The 27500-nt window shown below is 48.9% G+C and overlaps 1 protein-coding gene across 1 annotated transcript in view; it reads left to right on the forward strand.

Moving 5' to 3' along the window:
- Positions 1-16767, forward strand: part of LOC116372998 (cilia- and flagella-associated protein 47-like) — a 47375-nt gene extending 30608 nt beyond the window's left edge. The window contains exons 31-36 of the mRNA XM_031821597.1: positions 3269-3490; positions 3607-3790; positions 4253-4463; positions 7030-7127; positions 15958-16213; positions 16706-16767. Coding sequence (XP_031677457.1) covers positions 3269-3490; positions 3607-3790; positions 4253-4463; positions 7030-7127; positions 15958-16213; positions 16706-16767 — 1033 coding nt within the window. The remainder of the gene's footprint in view (positions 1-3268; positions 3491-3606; positions 3791-4252; positions 4464-7029; positions 7128-15957; positions 16214-16705) is intronic.
- Positions 16768-27500: the final 10733 nt, after the last annotated feature.

Here is a 27500-nt window from a genome sequence, read left to right on the forward strand (position 1 = left end):
TAAACCTCATCTCTCTACCACGCTCTCTCAGAAGGTAAACCTCATCTCTCTACCACGCTCTCTCAGAAGGTAAACCTCATCTCTCTACCCACGCTCTCTCAGAAGGTAAACCTCATCTCTCTACCACGCTCTCCTCAGAAGGTAAACCTCATCTCTCTACCACGCTCTCTCAGAAGGTAAACCTCATCTCTCTACACGCTCTCTCAGAAGGTAAACCTCATCTCTCTACCACGCTCTCTCAGAAGGTAAACCTCATCTCTCTACCACGCTCTCTCAGAAGGTAAACCTCATCTCTCTACCACACTCTCTCAGAAGGTAAACCTCATCTCTCTACCACGCTCTCTCAGAAGGTAAACCTCATCTCTCTACCACGCTCTCTCAGAAGGTAACCTCATCTCTCTACCACGCTCTCTCAGAAGGTAAACCTCATCTCTCTACCACGCTCTCTCAGAAGGTAAACCTCATCTCTCTACCATGCTCTCTCAGAAGGTAAACCTCATCTCTCTACCACGCTCTCTCAGAAGGTAAACCTCATCTCTCTTACCACGCTCTCTCAGAAGGTAAACCTCATCTCTCTACCACGCTCTCTCAGAAGGTAAACCTCATCTCTCTACCACGCTCTCTCAGAAGGTAAACCTCATCTCTCTACCACGCTCTCTCAGAAGGGTAAACCTCATCTCTCTACCACGCTCTCTCAGAAGGTAAACCTCATCTCTCTACCACGCTCTCTCAGAAGGTAAACCTCATCTCTCTACCACACTCTCTCAGAAGGTAAACCTCATCTCTCTACCACGCTCTCTCAGAAGGTAAACCTCATCTCTCTACCACGCTCTCTCAGAAGGTAAACCTCATCTCTCTACCGCGCTCTCTCAGAAGGTAAACCTCATCTCTCTACCACGCTCTCTCAGAAGGTAAACCTCATCTCTCTACCACACTCTCTCAGAAGATAAACCTCATCTCTCTACCACACTCTCTCAGAAGGTAAACCTCATCTCTCTACCACGCTCTCTCAGAAGGTAAACCTCATCTCTCTACCACACTCTCTCAAGTAGGTAACCTCATCTCTCTATCACGCTCTCTCAGAAGGTAAACTCATCTCTCTACCACGCTCTCTCAGAAGGTAAACCTCATCTCTCTACCACGCTCTCTCAGAAGGTAAACCTCATCTCTCTACCACGCTCTCTCAGAAGGTAAACCTCATCTCTCTACCATGCTCTCTCAGAAGGTAAACCTCATCTCTCTACCACGCTCTCTCAGTAGGTAAACCTCATCTCTCTACCATGCTCTCTCAGTAGGTAAACCTCATCTCTCTACCATGCTCTCTCAGAAGGTAAACCTCATCTCTCTACCACGCTCTCTCAGTAGGTAAACCTCATCTCTCTACCACGCTCTCTCAGAAGTAAACCTCATCTCTCTACCATGCTCTCTCAGTAGGTAAACCTCATCTCTCTACCATGCTCTCTCAGAAGGTAAACCTCATCTCTCTACCACGCTCTCTCAGTAGGTAAACCTCATCTCTCTACCACGCTCTCTCAGAAGGTAAAACCTCATCTCTCTACCATGCTCTCTCAGAAGGTAAACCTCATCTCTCTACCACACTCTCTCAGAAGGTAAACCTCATCTCTCTACCACGCTCTCTCAGAAGGTAAACCTCATCTCTCTACCATGCTCTCTCAGAAGGTAAACCTCATCTCTCTACCACGCTCTCTCAGAAGGTAAACCTCATCTCTCTACCACGCTCTCTCAGAAGGTAAACCTCATCTCTCTACCACACTCTCTCAGAAGGTAAACCTCATCTCTCTACCACGCTCTCTCAGAAGGGTAAACCTCATCTCTCTACCACACTCTCTCAGAAGGTAAACCTCATCTCTCTACCATGCTCTCTCAGAAGGTAAACCTCATCTCTCTACCACACTCTCTCAGAAGGTAAACCTCATCTCTCTACCACACTCTCTCAGAAGGTAAACCTCATCTCTCTACCATGCTCTCTCAGAAGGTAAACCTCATCTCTCTACCACGCTCTCTCAGAAGGTAAACCTCATCTCTCTACCACGCTCTCTCAGAAGGTAAACCTCATCTCTCTACCACGCTCTCTCAGTAGGTAAACCTCATCTCTCTACCACACTCTCTCAGAAGGTAAACCTCATCTCTCTACCACACTCTCTCAGAAGGTAAACCTCATCTCTCTACCACACTCTCTCAGAAGGTAAACCTCATCTCTCTACCACACTCTCTCAGAAGGTAAACCTCATCTCTCTACCACACTCTCTCAGAAGGTAGACCTCATCTCTCTACCACACTCTCTCAGAAGGTAGACCTCATCTCTCTACCACACTCTCTCAGAAGGTAGACCTCATCTCTCTACCACGCTCTCTCAGAAGGTAAACCTCATCTCTCTACCACACTCTCTCAGAAGGTAAACCTCATCTCTCTACCACGCTCTCTCAGAAGGTAAACCTCATCTCTCTACCACGCTCTCTCAGAAGGTAAACCTCATCTCTCTACCACGCTCTCTCAGAAGGTAAACCTCATCTCTCTACCACGCTCTCTCAGAAGGTAAACCTCATCTCTCTACCACACTCTCTCAGAAGGTAAACCTCATCTCTCTACCACGCTCTCTCAGAAGGTAAACCTCATCTCTCTACCATGCTCTCTCAGAAGGTAAACCTCATCTCTCTACCACGCTCTCTCAGAAGGTAGATGGACTGGTATCCGTCACACATATTTTTATTTTATGTTTTCATTACATTATGTTATTATTAGTCTCTCCTCTCCTCTCTCTCTCTCCCTTTCTCCCCCCCCCCTCTCTCTCTCTCTCTCTCTCTCTCTCCCTTTCTCCCTTTCTCCCCTCTCTCTCTCTCTCTCTCTCTCCCTCCTCTCTCTCTCTCTCTCTCTCTCTCTCTCTCTCTTTCTCCCTCCTCTCTCTCTCTCTCTTTCTCCCCTCTCTCTCTCTCTCTCTCTCTCTCTCTCTCCTCATTCCCCCCCCCCTCTCTCTCTCTCTCTTTCTCCCTCCCCTCACTCTCTCCTCTATCTCCTCTCTCTCTCTCTCACTTTCTCCCTCCCCCTCCCCCCCCTCTCTCTTTCTCCCTCCCCTCTCCCTCCCCTCTCTCCTCTCTCTCTCTCTCTCTCTTTTTCTCCCTCCCCCTCTCGCTCTCTTTCTCCCTCCCCTCTCTCTCTCCTATATCCTCTCTCTCTCTCTCTCTCTCTCTCTCTCTCTCTCTCTCTCTCTCTCTCTCTCTCCTCTGTCCTCTCTATCTATCTCTCCCAGGGTGGTATGTAGAGTCCAGACAGTAGACTCCAGCTCTAGTGAGTGGAGGAACTCGTACCTTATGAGTCAAGGTAAAGACACACGGACCATCTACGACATGCTGCGTCACCTGAGCGGACAGACACTTCCTGGTGTGAGCACCAACCAATCGCTGCCCTGCAACCTCACTGAGCGCGTGCAGCAGCTGCTCCACTGGAACACAGTGCTGCTGGCCTTCCTCAGGTACCACACAGACAGTTAATCACTCATACACGGACAACTCAGCCGGCCGCCGTGTACACACGTACACACGCAGGCACACACCCTCACCGGCCTACTCACTGTGTTGTGATCTTCAGGAGGCAGGGAGCCTGTCTGTCCCACATCAGACCCGAGTACCTGTTAGACTCCCAGGAGTTCAGCCACTGGAGCTCTCTACAGGCCCAGTCCCAGTGTGATCAGAGGGGGCTGGACTACAGCAGCAAGGTCTTTGAATCCCTCAGTAAAAGGGCCTGGATGGATGTTCTACTGCAGACCTACAAGGCAAGAGAGTGTAGTCTTTCTATCTCTCTCTCAAATCAATTCAATTCAATTCAATTCAAGGGCTTTATTGGCATGGGAAACATGTGTTAACATTGCCAAAGCAAGTGAGGTAGATAATATATAAAGTGAAATAAACAATAAAAATTAACAGTAAACATTACACATACAGAAGTTTCAAAACAATAAAGACATTACAAATGTCATATTATATATATATATATACAGTGTTTTAACAATGTACAAATGGTAAAGGACACAAGGGAAAATAAATAAGCATAAATATGGGTTGTATTTACAATGGTGTTTGTTCTTCACTGGTTGCCCAGTGGCAACAGGTCACAAATCTCTCTCTGTCTCTCTCTCCGTCTCTCTCTCTATATCTCTTTCTCTCTCTCTCTCCCTCTGTGTCCTGATCAGCAGTCTGAGGAATGTATCTGTGTCTGTCTGTCCCCTCCTCCCCAGGTGCTAGTCCTGCCGCGGGTGACAGAGGGTCCCTTGTCCCTGGGCCTCCAGAGCTGTGACAGTGGCAGCATGGAGGAGCAGGTCCCCAGGATAGACCCAAAGCCCCTGACCTCTAACGTCTACTCCACCTGGGAGAGGAGGCTACTCACCTGGCTCAACCTGCACTACCACAGCATGAGGACTACCGTCTGGAGCCCACTCACCTCTACAGGTAGGAGGGGGGTGTTGAGGGAGAGACAGGGAGGTAGAGACAGAGAGGTAGAGACAGAGAGGTAGAGACAGAGAGGTAGAGACAGAGAGGTAGAGACAGAGAGGTAGAGACAGAGGTAGAGACAGAGGTAGAGACAGAGGTAGAGACAGAGGTAGAGAGAGTGAGGTAGAGAGAGTGAGGTAGAGAGAGTGAGGTAGAGAGAGTGAGGTAGAGACAGAGAAGTAGAGAAAGAGAGGTAGAGAGAGTGAGGTAGAGACAGAGAAGTAGAGAAAGAGAGGTAGAGACAGGGAGGTAGAGGCAGGCAGGTAGAGACAGGCAGGTAGAGACAGAGAGAGAGAGACAGAGAGAGAGAGACAGAGAGAGAGAGACAGAGAGGTAGAGACAGGGAGGTAGAGACAGAGAAGTAGAGACAGAGAGGTAGAGACAGAGAGGTAGAGACAGAGAGGTAGAGACAGAGAGGTAGAGACAGAGAGGTAGAGACAGAGAGGTAGAGACAGAGAGGTAGAGACAGAGAAGTAGAGACAGAGAGGTAGAGACAGAGAAGTAGAGACAGAGAGGTAGAGACAGAGATTGACAGAGGTAGAGACAGAGATTGACAGAGGTAGAGACAGAGAGATAGAGACAGAGATTGACAGAGGTAGAGACAGAGAGATAGAGACAGAGATTGACAGAGGTAGAGACAGAGAGATAGAGACAGAGATTGACAGAGGTAGAGACAGAGATTGACAGAGGTAGAGACAGAGAGATAGAGACAGAGATTGACAGAGGTAGAGACAGAGAGATAGAGACAGAGATTGACAGAGATAGAGACAGAGATTGACAGAGGTAGAGACAGAGAGATAGAGACAGAGATTGACAGAGGTAGAGACAGAGAGATAGAGACAGAGATTGACAGAGATTGACAGAGGTAGAGACAGAGATTGACAGAGGTAGAGACAGAGAGATAGAGACAGAGATTGACAGAGGTAGAGACAGAGAGGTAGAGACAGAGAGGTAGAGACAGAGATTGACAGAGGTAGAGACAGAGAGATAGAGACAGAGATTGACAGAGAAGTAGAGACAGAGAGGTAGAGACAGAGAGGTAGAGACAGAGATTGACAGAGGTAGAGAGGTAGAGACAGAGATTGACAGAGGTAGAGACAGAGAGGTAGAGACAGAGATTGAGAGAGGTAGAGACAGAGATTGACAGAGGTAGAGACAGAGAGATAGAGACAGAGATTGACAGAGGTAGAGACAGAGAGGTAGAGACAGAGATTGACAGAGGTAGAGACAGAGAGATAGAGACAGAGATTGACAGAGGTAGAGACAGAGAGATAGAGACAGAGATTGACAGAGGTAGAGACAGAGAGGTAGAGACAGAGATTGACAGAGATAGAAACAGAGAGATAGAGACAGAGAGGTAGAGACAGAGAGGTAGAGACAGAGATTGACAGAGGTAGAGACAGAGAGATAGAGACAGAGATTGACAGAGGTAGAGACAGAGAGGTAGAGACAGAGAGGTAGAGACAGAGAGGTAGAGACAGAGAAGTAGAGACAGAGAGGTAGAGACAGAGAAGTAGAGACAGAGAGGTAGAGACAGAGAAGTAGAGACAGAGAAGTAGAGACAGAGAGGTAGAGACAGAGAAGTAGAGACAGAGAAGTAGAGACAGAGAAGTAGAGACAGAGAGGTAGAGACAGAGAGGTAGAGACAGAGAGGTAGAGACAGAGAGGTAGAGACAGAGAGGTAGAGACAGAGAGGTAGAGACAGAGAGATAGAGACAGAGATTGACAGAGGGTAGAGACAGAGAGATAGAGACAGAGATTGACAGAGGTAGAGACAGAGATTGACAGAGGTAGAGACAGAGAGGTAGAGACAGAGAGGTAGAGACAGAGAGATAGAGACAGAGATTGACAGAGGTAGAGACAGAGATTGACAGAGGTAGAGACAGAGAGGTAGAGACAGAGAGGTAGAGACAGAGAGATAGAGACAGAGAGGTAGAGACAGAGAGGTAGAGACAGAGAGGTAGAGACAGAGAGATAGAGACAGAGAGGTAGAGACAGAGAAGTAGAGACAGAGAGGTAGAGACAGAGAGGTAGAGACAGAGAGGTAGAGACAGGGAGGTAGAGACAGGGAGGTAGAGACAGAGAGGTAGAGACAGAGGTAGAGACAGAGAGGTAGAGACAGAGAGGTAGAGACAGAGAGGTAGAGACAGAGAGGTAGAGACAGAGAGGTAGAGACAGAGATTGACAGAGGTAGAGACAGAGAGGTAGAGACAGAGATTGACAGAGGTAGAGACAGAGAGGTAGAGACAGAGAGGTAGAGACAGAGATTGACAGAGGTAGAGACAGAGAGGTAGAGACAGAGATTGACAGAGGTAGAGACAGAGAGGTAGAGACAGAGAGGTAAAGACAGAGATTGACAGAGGTTGAGACAGAGAGATAGAGACAGATATTGACAGAGGGAGAGACAGAGAGATAGAGACAGAGATTGATAGAGGTAGAGACAGAGACAGAGAGGTAGAGAGAGAGACAGATCCAAAGAGACATCCACAACTCTTCTGTTACCTATATTCTGCTCTTTAACCAGGAGACGTCCCATCAGCCCGCTGGGTGGTGAACTTTGACCTGGACCTGGCAGACGGCCTGGTTCTGGCTGCTGTGCTGGCTGCCTACTGTCCCTTTCTGGTACGGGCCTGTGTTAAAAATGTTACGTGTCACATGCTCCGAATACAACAATAACCAACGATGCTTTAAGAAGATTTAAGAAAAAATTAAGAAATAAGTGTTAAGTAAAACATTTAAAATAGAAAATAAAAGTTACACAAACTTAAACAGCGACAGTAAAATAACAAGCGAGGTTGTTTACAGGGGGTACTGGTACAGAGTCAATGTGGAGGCTGTTTACAGGGGGTACTGGTACAGAGTCAATGTGGAGGCTGTTTACAGGGGGTACTGGTACCGAGTCAATGTGGAGGCTATATACAGGGGGTACTGGTACAGAGTCAATGTGGAGGCTATTTACAGAGGGTACTGGTACAGAGTCAATGTGGAGGCTATATACAGGGGGTACTGGTACAGAGTCAATGTGGAGGCTGTTTACAGGGGGTACTGGTACAGAGTCAATGTGGAGGCTGTTTACAGGGGGTACTGGTACAGAGTCAATGTGGAGGCTATATACAGAGGGTACTGGTACAGAGTCAATGTGGAGGCTGTTTACAGAGGGTACTGGTACAGAGTCAATGTGGAGGCTATATACAGGGGGTACTGGTACAGAGTCAATGTGGAGGCTGTTTACAGGGGGTACTGGTACAGAGTCAATGTGGAGGCTGTTTACAGGGGGTACTGGTACAGAGTCAATGTGGAGGCTATATACAGAGGGTACTGGTACAGAGTCAATGTGGAGGCTGTTTACAGGGGGTACTGGTACAGAGTCAATGTGGAGGCTATTTACAGAGGGTACTGGTACAGAGTCAATGTGGAGGCTATATACAGGGGGTACTGGTACAGAGTCAATGTGGAGGCTATATACAGAGGGTACTGGTACAGAGTCAATGTGGAGGCTATATACAGAGGGTACTGGTACAGAGTCAATGTGGAGGCTATATACAGAGGGTACTGGTACAGAGTCAATGTGGAGGCTGTTTACAGGGGGTACTGGTACAGAGTCAATGTGGAGGCTATATACAGAGGGTACTGGTACAGAGTCAATGTGGAGGCTGTTTACAGGGGGTACTGGTACAGAGTCAATGTGGAGGCTATATACAGAGGGTACTGGTACAGAGTCAATGTGGAGGCTATATACAGAGGGTACTGGTACAGAGTCAATGTGGAGGCTATATACAGGGGGTACTGGTACAGAGTCAATGTGGAGGCTATATACAGAGGGTACTGGTACAGAGTCAATGTGGAGGCTATATACAGAGGGTACTGGTACAGAGTCAATGTGGAGGCTATATACAGAGGGTACTGGTACAGAGTCAATGTGGAGGCTATATACAGAGGGTACTGGTACAGAGTCAATGTGGAGGCTATATACAGGGGGGTACCAGTACAGAGTCAATGTGGAGGCTATATACAGAGGGTACTGGTACAGAGTCAATGTGGAGGCTATATACAGAGGGTACTGGTACAGAGTCAATGTGGAGGCTATATACAGAGGGTACTGGTACAGAGTCAATGTGGAGGCTGTTTACAGGGGGTACTGGTACAGAGTCAATGTGGAGGCTATATACAGGGGGTACTGGTACAGAGTCAATGTGGAGGCTATATACAGAGGGTACTGGTACAGAGTCAATGTGGAGGCTATATACAGAGGGTACTGGTACAGAGTCAATGTGGAGGCTATATACAGGGGGTACTGGTACAGAGTCAATGTGGAGGCTATATACAGAGGGTACTGGTACAGAGTCAATGTGGAGGCTATATACAGGGGGTACTGGTACAGAGTCAATGTGGAGACTATATACAGGGGGTACCTGTACAGAGTCAATGTGGAGGCTGTTTACAGAGGGTACTGGTACAGAGTCAATGTGGAGGCTATATACAGGGGGTACTGGTACAGAGTCAATGTGGAGGCTATATACAGGGGGTACTGGTACAGAGTCAATGTGGAGGCTGTTTACAGGGGGTACTGGTACAGAGTCAATGTGGAGGCTATATACAGGGGGTACTGGTACAGAGTCAATGTGGAGGCTATATACAGGGGGTACTGGTACAGAGTCAATGTGGAGGCTATATACAGGGGGTACCGGTACAGAGTCAATGTGGAGGCTATATACAGAGGGTACTGGTACAGAGTCAATGTGGAGGCTGTTTACAGAGGGTACTGGTACAGAGTCAATGTGGAGGCTATATACAGGGGGTACTGGTACAGAGTCAATGTGGAGGCTGTTTACAGAGGGTACCGGTACAGAGTCAATGTGGAGGCTATATACAGGGGGTACTGGTACAGAGTCAATGTGGAGGCTGTTTACAGAGGGTACTGGTACAGAGTCAATGTGGAGGCTGTTTACAGGGGGTACTGGTACAGAGTCAATGTGGAGGCTATTTACAGGGGGTACTGGTACAGAGTCAATGTGGAGGCTGTTTACAGGGGGTACTGGTACAGAGTCAATGTGGAGGCTATATACAGAGGGTACTGGTACAGAGTCAATGTGGAGGCTGTTTACAGGGGGTACTGGTACAGAGTCAATGTGGAGGCTATTTACAGGGGGTACTGGTACAGAGTCAATGTGGAGGCTATATACAGGGGGTACTGGTACAGAGTCAATGTGGAGGCTATATACAGGGGGTACTGGTACAGAGTCAATGTGGAGGCTATATACAGGGGGTACTGGTACAGAGTCAATGTGGAGGCTATATACAGGGGGTACTGGTACCGAGTCAATGTGGAGGCTATATACAGAGGGTACTGGTACAGAGTCAATGTGGAGGCTATTTACAGAGGGTACTGGTACAGAGTCAATGTGGAGGCTGTTTACAGGGGGTACTGGTACAGAGTCAATGTGGAGGCTGTTTACAGGGGGTACTGGTACAGAGTCAATGTGGAGGCTATATACAGGGGGTACTGGTACAGAGTCAATGTGGAGGCTATATACAGGGGGTACTGGTACAGAGTCAATGTGGAGGCTATATACAGGGGGTACTGGTACAGAGTCAATGTGGAGGCTATATACAGGGGGTACTGGTACAGAGTCAATGTGGAGGCTATATACAGGGGGTACCGTACAGAGTCAATGTGGAGGCTATATACAGAGGGTACTGGTACAGAGTCAATGTGGAGGCTGTTTACAGAGGGTACTGGTACAGAGTCAATGTGGAGGCTATATACAGGGGGTACTGGTACAGAGTCAATGTGGAGGCTGTTTACAGAGGGTACCGGTACAGAGTCAATGTGGAGGCTATATACAGAGGGTACTGGTACAGAGTCAATGTGGAGGCTGTTTACAGAGGTACTGGTACAGAGTCAATGTGGAGGCTATATACAGGGGGTACTGGTACAGAGTCAATGTGGAGGCTATATACAGAGGGTACTGGTACAGAGTCAATGTGGAGGCTATATACAGGGGTACTGGTACAGAGTCAATGTGGAGGCTATATACAGGGGGTACTGGTACAGAGTCAATGTGGAGGCTATATACAGAGGGTACTGGTACAGAGTCAATGTGGAGGCTATATACAGGGGGTACTGGTACAGAGTCAATGTGGAGACTATATACAGGGGGTACCTGTACAGAGTCAATGTGGAGGCTGTTTACAGAGGGTACTGGTACAGAGTCAATGTGGAGGCTATATACAGGGGGTACTGGTACAGAGTCAATGTGGAGGCTATATACAGGGGGTACTGGTACAGAGTCAATCTGGAGGCTGTTTACAGAGGGTACTGGTACAGAGTCAATGTGGAGGCTATATACAGAGGGTACTGGTACAGAGTCAATGTGGAGGCTATATACAGGGGGTACTGGTACAGAGTCAATGTGGGGGCTATATACAGGGGGTACTGGTACAGAGTCAATGTGGAGGCTATATACAGAGGGTACTGGTACAGAGTCAATGTGGAGGCTGTTTACAGAGGGTACTGGTACAGAGTCATGTGGAGGCTGTTTACAGGGGGTACTGGTACAGAGTTAATGTGGAGGCTATATACAGGGGGTACTGGTACAGAGTCAATGTGGAGGCTATATACAGGGGGTACTGGTACAGAGTCAATGTGGAGGCTATATACAGGGGGTACCGGTACAGAGTCAATGTGGAGGCTATATACAGAGGGTACTGGTACAGAGTCAATGTGGAGGCTGTTTACAGAGGGTACTGGTACAGAGTCAATGTGGAGGCTATATACAGGGGGTACTGGTACAGAGTCAATGTGGAGGCTGTTTACAGAGGGTACCGGTACAGAGTCAATGTGGAGGCTATATACAGGGGGTACTGGTACAGAGTCATGTGGAGGCTGTTTACAGAGGGTACTGGTACAGAGTCAATGTGGAGGCTGTTTACAGGGGGTACTGGTACAGAGTCAATGTGGAGGCTATTTACAGGGGGTACTGGTACAGAGTCAATGTGGAGGCTGTTTACAGGGGGTACTGGTACAGAGTCAATGTGGAGGCTATATACAGAGGGTACTGGTACAGAGTCAATGTGGAGGCTGTTTACAGGGGGTACTGGTACAGAGTCAATGTGGAGGCTATTACAGGGGGTACTGGTACAGAGTCAATGTGGAGGCTATATACAGGGGGTACTGGTACAGAGTCAATGTGGAGGCTATATACAGGGGGTACTGGTACAGAGTCAATGTGGAGGCTATATACAGGGGGTACTGGTACAGAGTCAATGTGAGGCTATATACAGGGGGTACTGGTACCGAGTCAATGTGGAGGCTATATACAGAGGGTACTGGTACAGAGTCAATGTGGAGGCTATTTACAGAGGGTACTGGTACAGAGTCAATGTGGAGGCTGTTTACAGGGGGTACTGGTACAGAGTCAATGTGGAGGCTGTTTACAGGGGGTACTGGTACAGAGTCAATGTGGAGGCTATATACAGGGGGTACTGGTACAGAGTCAATGTGGAGGCTATATACAGGGGGTACTGGTACAGAGTCAATGTGGAGGCTATATACAGGGGGTACCGGTACAGAGTCAATGTGGAGGCTATATACAGAGGGTACTGGTACAGAGTCAATGTGGAGGCTGTTTACAGAGGGTACTGGTACAGAGTCAATGTGGAGGCTATATACAGGGGGTACTGGTACAGAGTCAATGTGGAGGCTGTTTACAGAGGGTACCGGTTACAGAGTCAATGTGGAGGCTATATTACAGGGGGTACTGGTACAGAGAATGTGGAGGCTGTTTACAGAGGGTACTGGTACAGAGTCAATTGGAGGCTGTTTACAGGGGGTACTGGTACAGAGTCAATTGGAGGCTATTTACAGGGGTACTGGTACAGAGTCAATGTGGAGGGCTATATACAGGGGTACTGTACAGAGTCAATGTGGAGGCTACAGAGGGTACTGACAGAGTCAATGTGAGGCTTACAGGGGGTACTGGTAGAGTCAATGTGGAGGCTATTTACAGGGGGTACTGTACAGAGTCAATGTGGAGGCTATTTACAGGGGGTACTGGTACAGAGTCAATGTGGAGGCTATATACAGAGGGTACTGGTACAGAGTCAATGTGGAGGCTATATACAGGGGGTACTGTACAAGAGTCAATGTGGAGGCTATATTACAGGGGTACTGGTACAGAGTCAATGTGGAGGCTATATACAGGGGTACTGGTACAGAGTCAATGTGGAGGCTGTTTACAGGGGGTACTGGTACAGAGTCAATGTGGAGGCTATATACAGGGGTACTGGTACAGAGTCAATGTGGAGGCTATATACAGGGGGTACTGGTACAGAGTCAATGTGGAGGCTATATACAGGGGGTACTGGTACAGAGTCAATGTGGAGGCTATATACAGGGGGGTACTGGTACAGAGTCAATGTGGAGGCTATATACAGGGGGTACTGGTACAGAGTCAATGTGGAGGCTATATACAGGGGGTACTGGTACAGAGTCAATGTGGAGGCTATATACAGGGGGTACTGGTACAGAGTCAATGTGGAGGCTATATACAGGGGTACTGGTACAGAGTCAATGTGGAGGCTATATACAGGGGGTACTGGTACAGAGTCAATGTGGAGGCTATATACAGGGGGTACTGGTACAGAGTCAATGTGGAGGCACATGTACAGAGGCTATATACAGGTACGAGGGGCTATATACAGGGGTACTGGTACAGAGTCAATGTGGAGGCTATATACAGGGGGTACTGGTACAGAGTCAATGTGGAGACTATATACAGGGGTACTGGTTACAGAGTCAATGTGGAGGCTATATACAGGGGGTACTGGTACAGAGTCAATGTGGAGGGCTATATACAGAGGGTACTGGTACAGAGTCAATGTGGAGGCTATATACAGGGGTACTGGTACAGAGTCAATGTGGAGGCTATATACAGAGGGTACTGGTTACAGAGTCAATGTGGAGGCTATATACAGAGAGGTACTGGTACAGAGTCAATGTGGAGGCTATATACAGGGGGGTACTGGTACCAGAGTCAATGTGGAGGCTATATACAGAGGGGTACTGGTACAGAGTCAATTGTGGAGACTATATACAGGGGGTACTGTACCAGAGTCATGTGGAGGCTATATACAGGGGGTACTGGTACAGAGTCAATGTGGAGGCTATATACAGGGGGTACCTGTACAGAGTCAATGTGGAGGCTATTTACAGAGGGTACTGGTACAGAGTCAATGTGGAGGCTATATACAGGGGGTACTGGTACAGAGTCAATGTGGAGGCTATATACAGGGGGTACTGGTACAGAGTCAATGTGGAGGCTATATACAGGGGGTACCTGTACAGAGTCAATGTGGAGGCTATATACAGGGGGTACTGGTACAGAGTCAATGTGGAGGCTATATACAGGGGGTACTGGTACAGAGTCAATGTGGAGGCTATATACAGAGGGTACTGGTACAAAGTCAATGTGGAGGCTATATACAGGGGGTACTGGTACAGAGTCAATGTGGAGGCTATATACAGGGGGTACCTGTACAGAGTCAATGTGGAGGCTATTTACAGAGGGTACTGGTACAGAGTCAATGTGGAGGCTATATACAGGGGGTACTGGTACAGAGTCAATGTGGAGACTATATACAGGGGGTACTGGTACAGAGTCAATGTGGAGACTGTTTACAGAGGGTACTGGTACAGAGTCAATGTGGAGGCTATATACAGAGGGTACCTGTACAGAGTCAATGTGGAGGCTGTTTACAGAGGGTACTGGTACAGAGTCAATGTGGAGGCTATATACAGGGGGTACTGGTACAGAGTCAATGTGGAGGCTATATACAGAGGGTACTGGTACAGAGTCAATGGGGAGGCTATATACAGGGGGTACCGGTACAGAGTCAATGTGGAGGCTATTTACAGAGGGTACCGGTACAGAGTCAATGTGGAGGCTGTTTACAGAGGGTACTGGTACAGAGTCAATGTGGAGGCTATATACAGAGGGTACTGGTACAGAGTCAATGTGGAGGCTATTTACAGAGGGTACTGGTACAGAGTCAATGTGGAGGCTAAATACAGAGGGTACCGGTACAGAGTCAATGTGGAGGCTATATACAGAGGGTACTGGTACAGAGTCAATGTGGAGGCTATTTACAGAGGGTACTGGTACAGAGTCAATGTGGAGGCTGTTTACAGAGGGTACTGGTACAGAGTCAATGTGGAGGCTATATACAGGGGGTACCTGTACAGAGTCAATGTGGAGGCTATATACAGGGGGTACCTGTACAGAGTCAATGTGGAGGCTATATACAGGGGGTACCGGTACAGAGTCAATGTGGAGGCTATATACAGAGGGTACTGGTACAGAGTCAATGTGGAGGCTATTTACAGAGGGTACTGGTACAGAGTCAATGTGGAGGCTATATACAGAGGGTACTGGTACAGAGTCAATGTGGAGGCTATATACAGAGGGTACTGGTACAGAGTCAATGTGGAGGCTATATACAGAGGGTACTGGTACAGAGTCAATGTGGAGGCTATATACAGAGGGTACTGGTACAGAGTCAATGTGGAGGCTATTTACAGAGAGTACTGGTACAGAGTCAATGTGGAGACTATATACAGAGGGTACTGGTACAGAGTCAATGTGGAGGCTATTTACAGAGGGTACTGGTACAGAGTCAATGTGGAGGCTTTATACAGAGGGTACTGGTACAGAGTCAATGTGGAGGCTGTATACAGGGGGTACTGGTACAGAGTCAATGTGGAGGCTGTTTACAGAGGGTACTGGTACAGAGTCAATGTGGAGGCTATATACAGGGGGTACTGGTACAGAGTCAATGTGGAGGCTATATACAGGGGGTACTGGTACAGAGTCAATGTGGAGGCTATATACAGGGGGTACTGGTACAGAGTCAATGTGGAGGCTATATACAGAGGGTACTGGTACAGAGTCAATGTGGAGGCTATATACAGGGGGTACCAGTACAGAGTCAATGTGGAGGCTATTTACAGAGGGTACCGGTACAGAGTCAATGTGGAGGCTGTTTACAGAGGGTACTGGTACAGAGTCAATGTGGAGGCTGTTTACAGAGGGTACTGGTACAGAGTCAATGTGGAGGCTATATACAGGGGGTACTGGTACAGAGTCAATGTGGAGGCTATATACAGAGGGTACTGGTACAGAGTCAATGTGGAGGCTATATACAGGGGGTACCGGTACAGAGTCAATGTGGAGGCTATTTACAGAGGGTACTGGTACAGTTTCAATGTGTTCTCTCCTTCTATTCCTGGTCAAATTCCTGGTGGGAAATTGTCAGTAAATCTAGACTCATCTCAACTCGACTGGTTTTGATTCGTCTGACTGTGGTAGCAGATAAGGCTTAATCTGTGTCTGGGAAACTGGCCCAGTGTTGACTGCCCCCCCCCCCCCCCCCTCTGGTCTCTCCGGTCCCACAGATCCCCAGTCATCTCCAGAGGATGTACACCAGCATCAGCCGCCTGGAACAGAACCTCCACAACAGTATCATCCTCAGCCAGGCCTTCACACTGCTCTGTCTGGACATAGACATCCAGCCCACAGAGCTGTCAGACTCGAACCCTGTTCTGATGTTGATGCTGTGTGTTTACCTGTATGAGACGCTGCCCCAGTACCTTCCCAGGAGAACCATCACCCTGTCTGGCAGCCTGCACCACACCTTCACCAAGCAGGCAGGTCTCTCTCTCCATCACACAGCACTAGCCCTGGGTAACCCTGTCTGGCAGCCTGCACCACACCTTCACCAAGCAGGCAGGTCTCTCTCTCCATCACACAGCACTAGCCCTGGGTAACCCTGTCTGGCAGCCTGCACCACACCTTCACCAAGCAGGCAGGTCTCTCTCTCTCCATCACACAGCTCTAGCCCTGGGTAACCCTGTCTGGCAGCCTGTATCACACCTTCACCAAGCAGGCAGGTCTCTCTCTCCATCACACAGCACTAGCCCTGGGTAACCCTGTCTTACAGCCTGTGTGTGTGTGTGTGTGTGTGTGTGTGTGTGTGTGTGTGTGTGTGTGTGTGTGTGTGTGTGTGTGTGTGTGTGTGTGTGTGTGTGTGTGTGTGTGTGTGTGTGTGTGTGTGTGTGTGTGTGTGTGTGTGTGTGTGTGTGCTCCAGGTGCGTCTGAAGAGCCCGTCCTCCAGAACGATGTTCTACCATGCCTCCATCGTAGGGAAGGAGGCCCATCATTTCTCCTTGCCCCAAGGAGCTTCCATCACCATCCCTCCTAAGTAAGCCCTTCTATCTCTGACCCCTACCCCTAAATCCTACCCGTAACCCCTTAAACTCTACCCGTAACCCCTACCCGTAACCCTTAACTCCTACCCGTAACCCTTAACCCCTACCCATAACCCCTAACCATAACCCTTAACCCCAAACCCTTAACCCCTACCAATAACCCCTAACCATAACCCCTAACCATAACCCCTAACCCCTACCCGTAACCCCTATCCCCTACCCATAACCCCTAACCATAACCCCTACCCATAAACCATAACCCCTAACCATAACCCCTACCCATAACCCCTAACCATAACCCCTAACCATAACCCCTAACCATAACCCCTAACCGTAACCCCTACCCGTAACCCCTAACCCTTAACCCCTAAGCCGTAACCCCTACCCCTAACCCCTACCCATAACCCCTAACCATAACCCCTACCCGTAACCCCTACCCCTAACCATAACTCCTACCCATACTCCCTAACCCTACCCCATAACACCTACCCGTAACCCCTAATCATAACCCGTAACCCCTACCCCTAACCCTTAACCCCTAAGCCATAACCCCTAACCATAACTCCTAACCATAACCCCTACCCATAACCCCTAACCATAACCCCTAACAATAATCCCTAACCATAACCCCTAACCATAACCCCTAACCGTAACCCCTACCCGTAACCCGTAACCCCTAACCATAACCCCTACCCATAACCCATAACCATTACCCCTACCCGTAACCCTTAACCCCTACCCCTAACTCTTAACCCCTAAGCCATAACCCCTAACCATAACCCCTAACCATAACCCCTAATAATAATCCCTAACCATAACCCCTAACCATAACCCCTACCCATAACCCCTAACCATAACCCCTAACCGTAACCCCTAACCGTAAACCCTACCCGTAACCCCTACCCCAAACCCTTAACCCCAACCCCTTAACCCCTAACCCATAACCCCTACCCCTAACCCCTACCCCTACCCATAACCCCTAACCATAACACCTATCCATAACTCCTACCCGTAACCCCTAACCATAACCCCTACCCCTAACCCCTACCCGTACACCCTACCCGTAACCCCTTACCATAACCCCTACCCGTAACCCCTAACCATAGCCCCTACCCCTAACCATAACTCCTACCCGTACTCCCTACCCGTAACCCCTACCCCTAACCCTTAACCCCTAAGCCATAACCCCTAACCCCTTCCCATAACCCCTAACCATAACACCTACCCGTAACCCCTACCCCTAACCCCTAACCATAACCCCTAACAATAATCCCTAACCATAACCCCTAACCATAACCCCTAACCATAACCCCTAACCGTAAACCCTACCCGTAACCCCTAACCCCTAACCATAACCCCTACCCAGAACCCCTAACCATAACCCCTACCCGTATCCCTACACCTAACCCCTAACCATAACCCCTACCCGTATCCCTACACCTAACCCCTAACCATAACCCCTACCCATAACCCCTAATCCCTACCCCATAACCCCTACCCGTAACCCCTAATCATAACCCGTAACCCCTACCCCTAACCCTTAACCCCTACCCCTAACTCTTAACCCCTAAGCCATAACCCCTAACGATAACCCCTAACCATAACCCCTAACCATAACCCCTCACCATAACCCCTCACAATAATCCCTAACCATAACCCCTAACCATAACCCCTAACCATACACCCTAACTCCTAGCCCCTAACCATAACCCCTAACCATAACCCCTAACCATATCCCCTAACCATAACCCCTAACCATAACCCCTAACCATAACCCATAACCCCTAACCATAACCCCTAACCATAACCCCTAACCATAACCCATAACCCCTAACCATATCCCCTAACCATAACCCCTAACCATAACCCCTAACCATAACCCATAACCCCTAACCATATCCCCGAACCATAACCCCTTTCCATAACTCCTAACCCCTAACCATAACCCCTAACCATAACCCCTGACCATATCCCCTACCCGTATCCCCTAACCATAACCCCTAACCCTGACCCCTAACCCCTATCCCATAACCCCTATCCATAACCCCTATCCATAACCCATAACCCCTAACCATAACCCCTATCCATAACCCATAACCTCTAACCATAACCCCTAACCATAACCCCTAACCATAACCCCTAACCATAACCCCTATCCATAACCCATAACCCCTATCAATAACCCATAATCCATAACCCCTAACCATAACCCCTATCCATAACCCCTAATCCATAACCCCTAATCCATAACCCCTATCCATAACCCCTAATCCATAACCCCTATCCATAACCCCTAACCATAACCCCTATCCATAACCCCTAACCCCTATCCATAACCCCTATCCATAACCCCTAATCCATAACCCCTAACCCCTAATCCATAACCCCTAATCCATAACCCTTATCCATAACCCATAACCCCTATCCATAACCCATAATCCATAACCCCTATCCATAACCCATAACCCCTATCCATAACCCATAACCCCTATCCATAACCCATAACCCCTATCCATAACCCATAATCCATAACCCCTATCCATAACCCATAACCCATAACCCCTAAACCACAACCCCTATCCATAACCCCTAATCATAACCCCTAGCCATAACCCCTATCCATAACCCCTATCCATAACCCCTATCCATAACCCCTAATCCATAACCCCTAGCCATAACCCATAACCCCTAGCCATAACCCCTATCCATAACCCATAATCCATAACCCCTATCCATAACCCCTAATCCATAACCCCTAACCATAACCCCTAGCCATAACCCCTATCCATAACCCATAACCCATAATCCATAACCCCTATCCATAACCCCTAATCCATAACCCCTAACCATAACCCCTATCCATAACCCCTAATCCATAACCCCTAACCATAACCCCTACCCATAACCCCTATCCATAACCCATAACCCATAATCCATAACCCCTATCCATAACCCCTAATCCATAACCCCTAATCCATAACCCCTAACCATAACCCCTACCCATAACCCCTATCCATAACCCCTAACCATAATTCCTACCCATAACCCCTATCCATAACCCCTAATCCATAACCCCTAATCCATATCCCTTAACCCCTAGCCCTAACCCCTAACCCTGTAGGACAGCAGTGTTCCTCACCCCAGTCCTCCAGAGCTGTTCTGCTCAGTTACCTTGTGAGATGAAGATCATTTCCCATCTCTTCTGTCTGAAATCTGTCTGGTCTACTACTAAAACTACATACTGTGTAGCAATCATACTGCGTACTATTTAGAATGTACTGTGTAGTCAAATCTAATGCAGTAATCAACAAATGTCAACATACTAGGCTCATCCATACTGATGATGTGTCATCTGTGTTGATTCCGTCCGTTCGTTCATTTTGGTACAACGCATCAATTTATCTGATTATCAGCTGCTGTGAAACACATGTGTCTGGAAAGAGGATTATCTTAGGTGATAGTGTGCAGGGAATTCTGGATGAAAAAACAAAATTAGTATAACATCCTGGCATTTAAACTATACTACATTATTTAAATGTCATATACTATAAAGGTTCTGTTTTCATGTACCCAAAATGCCTGTTATTTAGAATGCAGGTATGGGCATTCAGACACAGCCACTGTCTTTCTCTCTCTGTCCTGGCTCTGTTTTTCTCTCTCTGTCCTGGCTCTGTCTTTCTCTGTCTGTCCTGGTTATGTCTTTCTCTGTCTATCCTAGTTCTGTCTTTCTCTGTCTATCCTGGCTCTGTCTTTCTCTCTCTATCCTGGCTCTGTCTTTCTCTCTCTGTCCTGGTTCTGTCTTTCTCTGTCTGTCATGGCTCTGTCTTTCTCTGTCTATCCTGGTTCTGTCTTTCTCTGTCTATCCTGGTTCTGTCTTTCTCTGTCTATCCTGGCTCTGTCTTTCTCTCTCTGTCCTGGTTCTGTCTTTCTCTGTCTATCCTGGTTCTGTCTTTCTCTGTCTGTCCTGGCTCTGTCTTTCTCTCTCTATCCTGGTTCTGTTTTTCTCTGTCTATCCTGGCTCTGTCTTTCTCTGTCTATCCTGGTTCTGTCTTTCTCTGTCTATCCTGGCTCTGTCGTTCTCTGTCTATCCTGGCTCTGTCTTTCTCTGTCTATCATGGCTCTGTCTTTCTCTCTCTATCCTGGCTCTGTCTTTCTCTCTCTGTCCTGGTTCTGTCTATCCTGGTTCTGTCTTTCTCTGTCTATCCTGGTTCTGTTTTTCTCTGTCTATCCTGGCTCTGTCTTTCTCTGTCTATCCTGGCTCTGTCTTCCTCTCTCTATCCTGGCTCAGTCTTTCTCTCTGTCTAACTGTATTAGAGTTAACTGGCTGCCTGTCTTCTCAACTGGTGTTCAGTTTCTTGACTGGTCTTCCATTGATCCCATGGCTTTCCCCGTCTCTGCCCCACCTTATAGTTGAGCCTTACACTCTGTCCTCCTCTCCACTAGGGGGTGTTGTGTGGAGGTGACCGTGCAGTACTCCTGTTCCTTCCTGAGGCCAATGGAGGCGGTGCTACTGCTGACATCACGCTCTGCCTCCTCAGCCAGTCCCTCTGGAGCCACTCTGGCCTTCAGCCTCAAGACCCAGGTCACACACATCACCCCCAGCGTGAGTACACACACACACACACACACACACACACACACACACACACACACACACACACACACACACCAGGCTCTGTCGCAGCCGGCCTTGACCGGGAGGTCCGTGGGGCGACGCACAATTGGCCTAGCGTCGTCCAGCTTAGGGAGGGTTTGGCCGGTAGGGATATCCTTGTCTCATCGTGCACCAGCGACTCCTGTGGCAGGCCGGGCGCAGCGCGCGCTAACCAAGGTAGCCAGGTGCACGGTGTTTCCTCTGACACATTGGTGCGGCTGGCTTCTGGGTTGGAGGTGCGCTGTGTTAAGAAGCAGTGCGGCTTGGTTGGGTTGTGTTTCGGTGGACGCATGGCTTTCAACCTTCGTCTCTCCGAGCCCGTACGGGAGTTGTAGCGATGAGACAAGACAGTAATTACTAACAATTGGATACCACGAAATTGGGGAGAAAAGGGGGTAAAAATCAATTTTTTTTATTTTTAAAGATTCTGAAGGAAACAGGTACAAAAGTATCTATATCCACAGTAAAACGAGTCCTATATCGACATAACCTGAAAGGCCGCTCAGCAAGGAAGAAAGAAGCTACTGCTCCAAAACCGTCATAAAAAAGACAAACTACTGCAAATGGGGACAAAAATCGTACTTTTTGGAGAAATGTCTTCTGGTCTGATGAAACAAAAATAGAACTGTTTGGCCAAAATGACCATCGTTATGTTTGGAGGAAAAAGGGCTTGCAAGCCGAAGAACACCATCCCAACCGTGAAGCACGAGGGTGGCAGCATCATATTGTGGGGGTAATTTGCTGCAGGAGGGACTGGTGCACTTCACAAAATACATGTCATCACGAGGAAGGAAAATTATGTGGATATATTGAAGCAACATCTCAAGACATCAGTCAGGAAGTTAAAGCTTGGTCGCAAATGGGTCTTCCAAATGGACAATGACCCCAAGCATACTTCCAAAGTTGTGGTAAAATGGCTTAAGGACAACAAAGTCAAGGTATTGGAGTGGCCATCACAAAGCCCTGACCTCAATCCTATAGAAAATCTGTGGGCAGAACTGAAAAAGTGTGTGCGAACAGGGAAGCCCACAAACCTGACTCAGTTACACCAGCTTTGTTAGGAGGAATGGGCCACAATTCACCCAACTTATTGTGGGAAGCTTGTGGAAGGCTACCTGAAGTGTTTGACCCAAGTCAAACAATTTAAAGGCAACGCTGCCAAATACAAATTGAGTGTATGTAAACTTCTGACCCACTGGGAATGTGATGAAAGAAATAAAAGCTGAAATAAATAACTCTCTCTACTATTATTCTGACATTTCACATTCTTAAAATAAAGTGGTGATCTTAACTGACCTAAAACAGGGAATTTTTGCCTGGATTAAATGTCAGGAATTGTGAAAAACTGAGTTTAAATGTATTTTGCTAAGGTGTATGTAAACTTCCGACTTCAACTGTATATAACACCTCACAATAACTCACTATGTATATAACACCTCACAATAACTCACTATTTATATAACACCGCACAATAATTAACTACTGCCGCCGAAGTCGGTTCCTCGTCTTCTTCACGTCGCCGGTCTTCTAGCCATCGCCGATCCACTTTTCATTTTCCATTGGTTTTGTCTTTGTTTCCCACACACCTGGTTGTCATTTTCCAATTACTGGTCATGTATTTAACCCTCTGTTTCCCCATGTCTTTGTGTGTGATTGTTTGTTGTTCAGGTCGGTTTCCGGCTGGTTCTTTCCGGGTTTTCACCCGTGCTTTGTGGCAACCGTTATTGTTCGCACATTGGTATTGTTACTTGGTGCTATTTTCTTAAGTAAAGTGCGTTGTTCACTCATCTCTGTTCTCCTGCGCCTGACTTCATGCACCAGCAACACCCACCGCCTGACAGAATCACACACCCAGAAACATCATGGAGTCAGCAGGAGCCGGTACCCCTGTTATTGGGGTCGAGGAGCGCGTCCAGGAGCAAGCGACGATGCTCCATCATCTCGGCGCCACCATGGACCGCATCCTACAGACTATGGATCGCTGGGAGAGAAAGGGAGGTCCTCCAGCACCTCCGCCAGCTCAACCAAGGTCTCTACTACTCGCCCCTCTTTCACCCGGTCCCTGTGGGATTTGTCTTGCCCTCCCTAGGGAGTATGATGGGACGGTTGCACAATGTCAGGGTTTCCTATTACAGCTGGAGCTCTACCTAGCAACCGTCCACCCGGCGCCTTCGGACCGAGAGATGGTGTCTGCTCTCGTCTCATGCCTCTCAGGGAGAGCCCTGGAGTGGGCCAACGCCGTGTGGGGAGAAGGAGATGCGCCGCTGGACCACTTCGAAGATTTGAACGTCTCGTACATCTGAGGCAGGGGACGAGGAGCGCCCAGGAGTTCGCTCTGGACTTCCGGACCCTGGCCGCTGGCGTGGGATGGAATGACGGGGCCCTGATCGACCACTGTCATTGCAGTTTGCACGAGGATGTCCGTCAGGAATTGGCCTGCAGGGACACCACCCTCACTTTCGACCAGCTGGTGGACCTGTCCATTCGGTTGGATAACCTGCTGGCTACCCGCGGACGTCCAGATCGGGGTCCATCGGTTCCATCCCCCACCGCTCCGGTGCCCATGGAACTGGGAGGTGCTGTGCTTCGGGAGACCGGAGGAAGTTCCATTTCATGTTCATCCTAGTTTTTCCCGCATTCCCAGCATAAGGCGCTCATCGATTCAGTCGCAGGAATTTCATTAACAGATCATTTACCCATAAATTAGGGATCCCCATTGTTCCTGTGGATATGCCCTTCCCAGTTCACACCCTAGACAGTCGACCATTAGGGTCCGGGTTGATTAGGGAGGTCACCGCGCCCCTGGGCATGGTGACGCAGGAGGGTCATAAGGAGAGAATCAGTCTCTTCCTTATTGATTCTCCTGCGTTTCCCGTGGTGCTAGGCCTACCCTGGTTAGTCTGTCATGATCCCACTGTTTCGTGGCAATGGAGGGCTCTCATGGGGTGGTCACGAGAGTGCTTGGGGAGGTGTTTAGGGGTTTCTGTTGGTGCTACTACGGTGGAAAGTCCAGACCAGGTCTTCACAGTGCGCATTCCCCCTGGATATGCCGATTTGGCTCTCGCCTTCTGTAAGAAGAAGGTGACTCAATTACCACCCCATCGACAGGGGGATTGTGCGATAAATCTCTTTGTAGACGCCGCACTTCCCAGGAGTCACGCGTATCCCCTGTCACAAGCGGAGACGGTGGCTATGGAGACATATGTCTCCGAATCCCTGCGTCAGGGGTACATTCGGTATTCCACTTCACCCGCCTCCTCGAGTTCATTTTTTGTGAAGAAGATGGAGGGAGGTCTGTGCCCGTGTATTGACTATCGAGGTCTAAATCAAATCACGGTGAGGTACAGTTACCCGCTACCTCTCATCGCCACGGCGATTGAGTCAATGCACGGGGTGCGCTTCTTCACGAAACTAGATCTCAGGAGCGAGTACAAACTGGTGCATATCCGGGAGGGAGACGAGTGGAAGACGGCTTTCAGAGCATTATGAATACCTCGTCATGCCATACGGGTTGATGAATGCTCCGTCAGTTTTCCAAGCCTTTGTAGACAAGATTTTCAGGGACCTGCACGGGCAGGGTGTAGTGGTGTTTATTGATGACATTCTGATATACTCCACTACACGCGCCGAGCATGTGTAGCGGAGCAGGGTGCTTGGACTATTGTTGGAGCATGACCTGTACGTCAAGGCTGAGAAATGACTGTTCTTCCAGCAGGCCGTCTCCTTCCTAGGGTACCGCATTTTCACCTCAGGGGTGGAGATGGAGAGGGACCGCATTTCAGCCGTGCGCAATTGGCCGACTCCCACCACGGTAAAGGAGGTGCAGCAGTTTTTAGGGTTTGCCAATTACTACCGGAGGTTTATCCGGGGTTTTGGCCAGGTGGTGGCTCCCATTACCTCACTGCTGAAGGGGGGTCCTGTACATTTGCAGTGGTCGGCTGAGGCGGACAGGGCTTTTGGTCACCTAAGGGCTCTGTTTACCTCGCCTAGGAGCCGTGCTATCTCAGCGCTTGGGCACGCCACCAGAGCTCCGCCCCTGTGCTTTCTTCTCGAAGAAACTCAGCCCGGCGGAGCGGAACTATAATGTGGGGGACCGGGAGTTGTTGGCTGTGGTGAAAGCCTTGAAGGCGTGGAGACATTGGCTTGACTAAACACCCTTTTCTCATCTGGATTGACCACCGCAACCTGGAGTACATCCGGGCAGCTAGGAGACTGAATCCTCGTCAGTCAAGGTGGGCAATGGTCTTTACCCTGTCCTACAGATCAGGTTCCCAGAATACGAAGGCAGACGCACTGTCCCGGCTGTATGACACAGAGGAGCGGCTCATGGATCATACTCCCATACTCCCATACTCCCGGCCTCCTGCCTGGTAGCGCCGGTTGTTTGGGACATTACGTACAGAGCCCGCTCCCCTCCAGTGTCCAGCTGGGCGTCTGTACGTTCTGTCTGCTGTCCGTGACCGGCTGATCTATTGAGGCCCACATGTTACCCTTCTCTGGTCATCCTGGTATCGGTCGGCCGGTGCGCTGTCTTAGTGGGAAGTACTGGTGGCCCACTTTGGCTAAGGACGTGAGGGTTTATGTTTTCCTCTTGCTCGGTGTGCGCCCAGTGCAAGGCTCCTAGGCACCTGCCCAGAGGCAAGTTACACCCCTTACCCGTTCCACAAAGGCCATGGTCGCACCTGTCTGTGGATTTCCTGACCGATCTTCCTCCCTCACAGGGTAACACCACGATCCTGGTCGTTGTGGATTGTTTTTCTAAGTCTTGTCATCTCCTCCCTTTGCCCGGTCTCCCTATGGCCCTACAGACTGCGGAGGCCTTGTTTACACACGTCTTCCGGCACTACGGGGTGCCTCAGGATATAGTGTCTGCTCGGGGTCCCCAGTTCAAGTCGAGGTTCTGGAGGGCGTTCATGGAACGTCTGGGGGTCTCGGTCAGTCTTACCTCGGGTTTTCACCCCGAGAGTAATGGGCAGATGGGGGTAGGTTTCTGAGGTCTTATTGCCAGGACCGGCTGGGGGACTGGGCGGCGTTCGTGCCCTGGGCAGAGCTGGCCCAGAACTCGCGCCGCCACTCCTCCACTAACCTCTCCCCCTTCCAGTGCGTACTGGGGTACCAGCTGGTTCTGGCGCCTTGGCATCAGAAGCAGATCGAGGCTACTGCGGTGGACGACTGGTTTAGGCGCGCGGAGGAGACACCTTCACCGGGCCGTGTTGTGTCAGAAATCCAGCGCAGACCGTCACTGCAGGGAGGCCTCGGTGTTCGCACCGGGGGACTGGGTCTGGCTCTCGACCGGAAACCTGCCCCTCCGCCTGCCCTGCCGGAAGCTGTTTTCACCCGTGCTTTGTGGCAACCGTTCGCACATTGGTATTGTTACTTTGTGCTATTTTCTTAAGTAAAGTGCGTTGTTCACTCATCTCTGCTCTCCTGCACCTGACTTCATGCACCAGCTACACCCACCACCTGACAACTACAGTATGTATATCACACCTCACAATAATTCACTATGTATATCACACCTCACAATAATTCACTATGTATATCACACCTCACAATAATTCACTATGTATGTAACTGTACCGCTCGTCGTTGCATGAAGAAGGAGTGGACCAAAGCGCAGCGTGGTACATGTTCATGATCATTTATTTAACTGAACACTGAGACAAAATAACTAAATGGAACAAAACAAAACAGTTCTGTCTGGTGCAGAAACACAAAACGGAAAACAACTACCCACAAAACACAGGTGGGAAAAGGCTACCTAAGTATGGTTCCCAATCAGAGACAACAATAGACAGCTGTCCCTGATTGAGAAACATACCCGGCCAAACAACAAAGATATACCAAACATAGAAAAATGAACATAGAATACCCACCCAAATCACACCCTGACCAAAACAAAATAGACACATAAAAAGCTCTAAGGTCAGGGCGTGACAATAACACCTCACAATAATTCACTATGTATATCACACCTCACAATAACTCACTATGTATATCACACCTCACAATAATTCACTATGTATATCACACCTCACAATAACTCACTATGTATATCACACCTCACAATAATTAA

Source organism: Oncorhynchus kisutch, unplaced genomic scaffold (genome assembly GCF_002021735.2).
Source record: "Oncorhynchus kisutch isolate 150728-3 unplaced genomic scaffold, Okis_V2 scaffold3996, whole genome shotgun sequence".
Classification (NCBI taxonomy): Eukaryota; Metazoa; Chordata; class Actinopteri; order Salmoniformes; family Salmonidae; genus Oncorhynchus; species Oncorhynchus kisutch.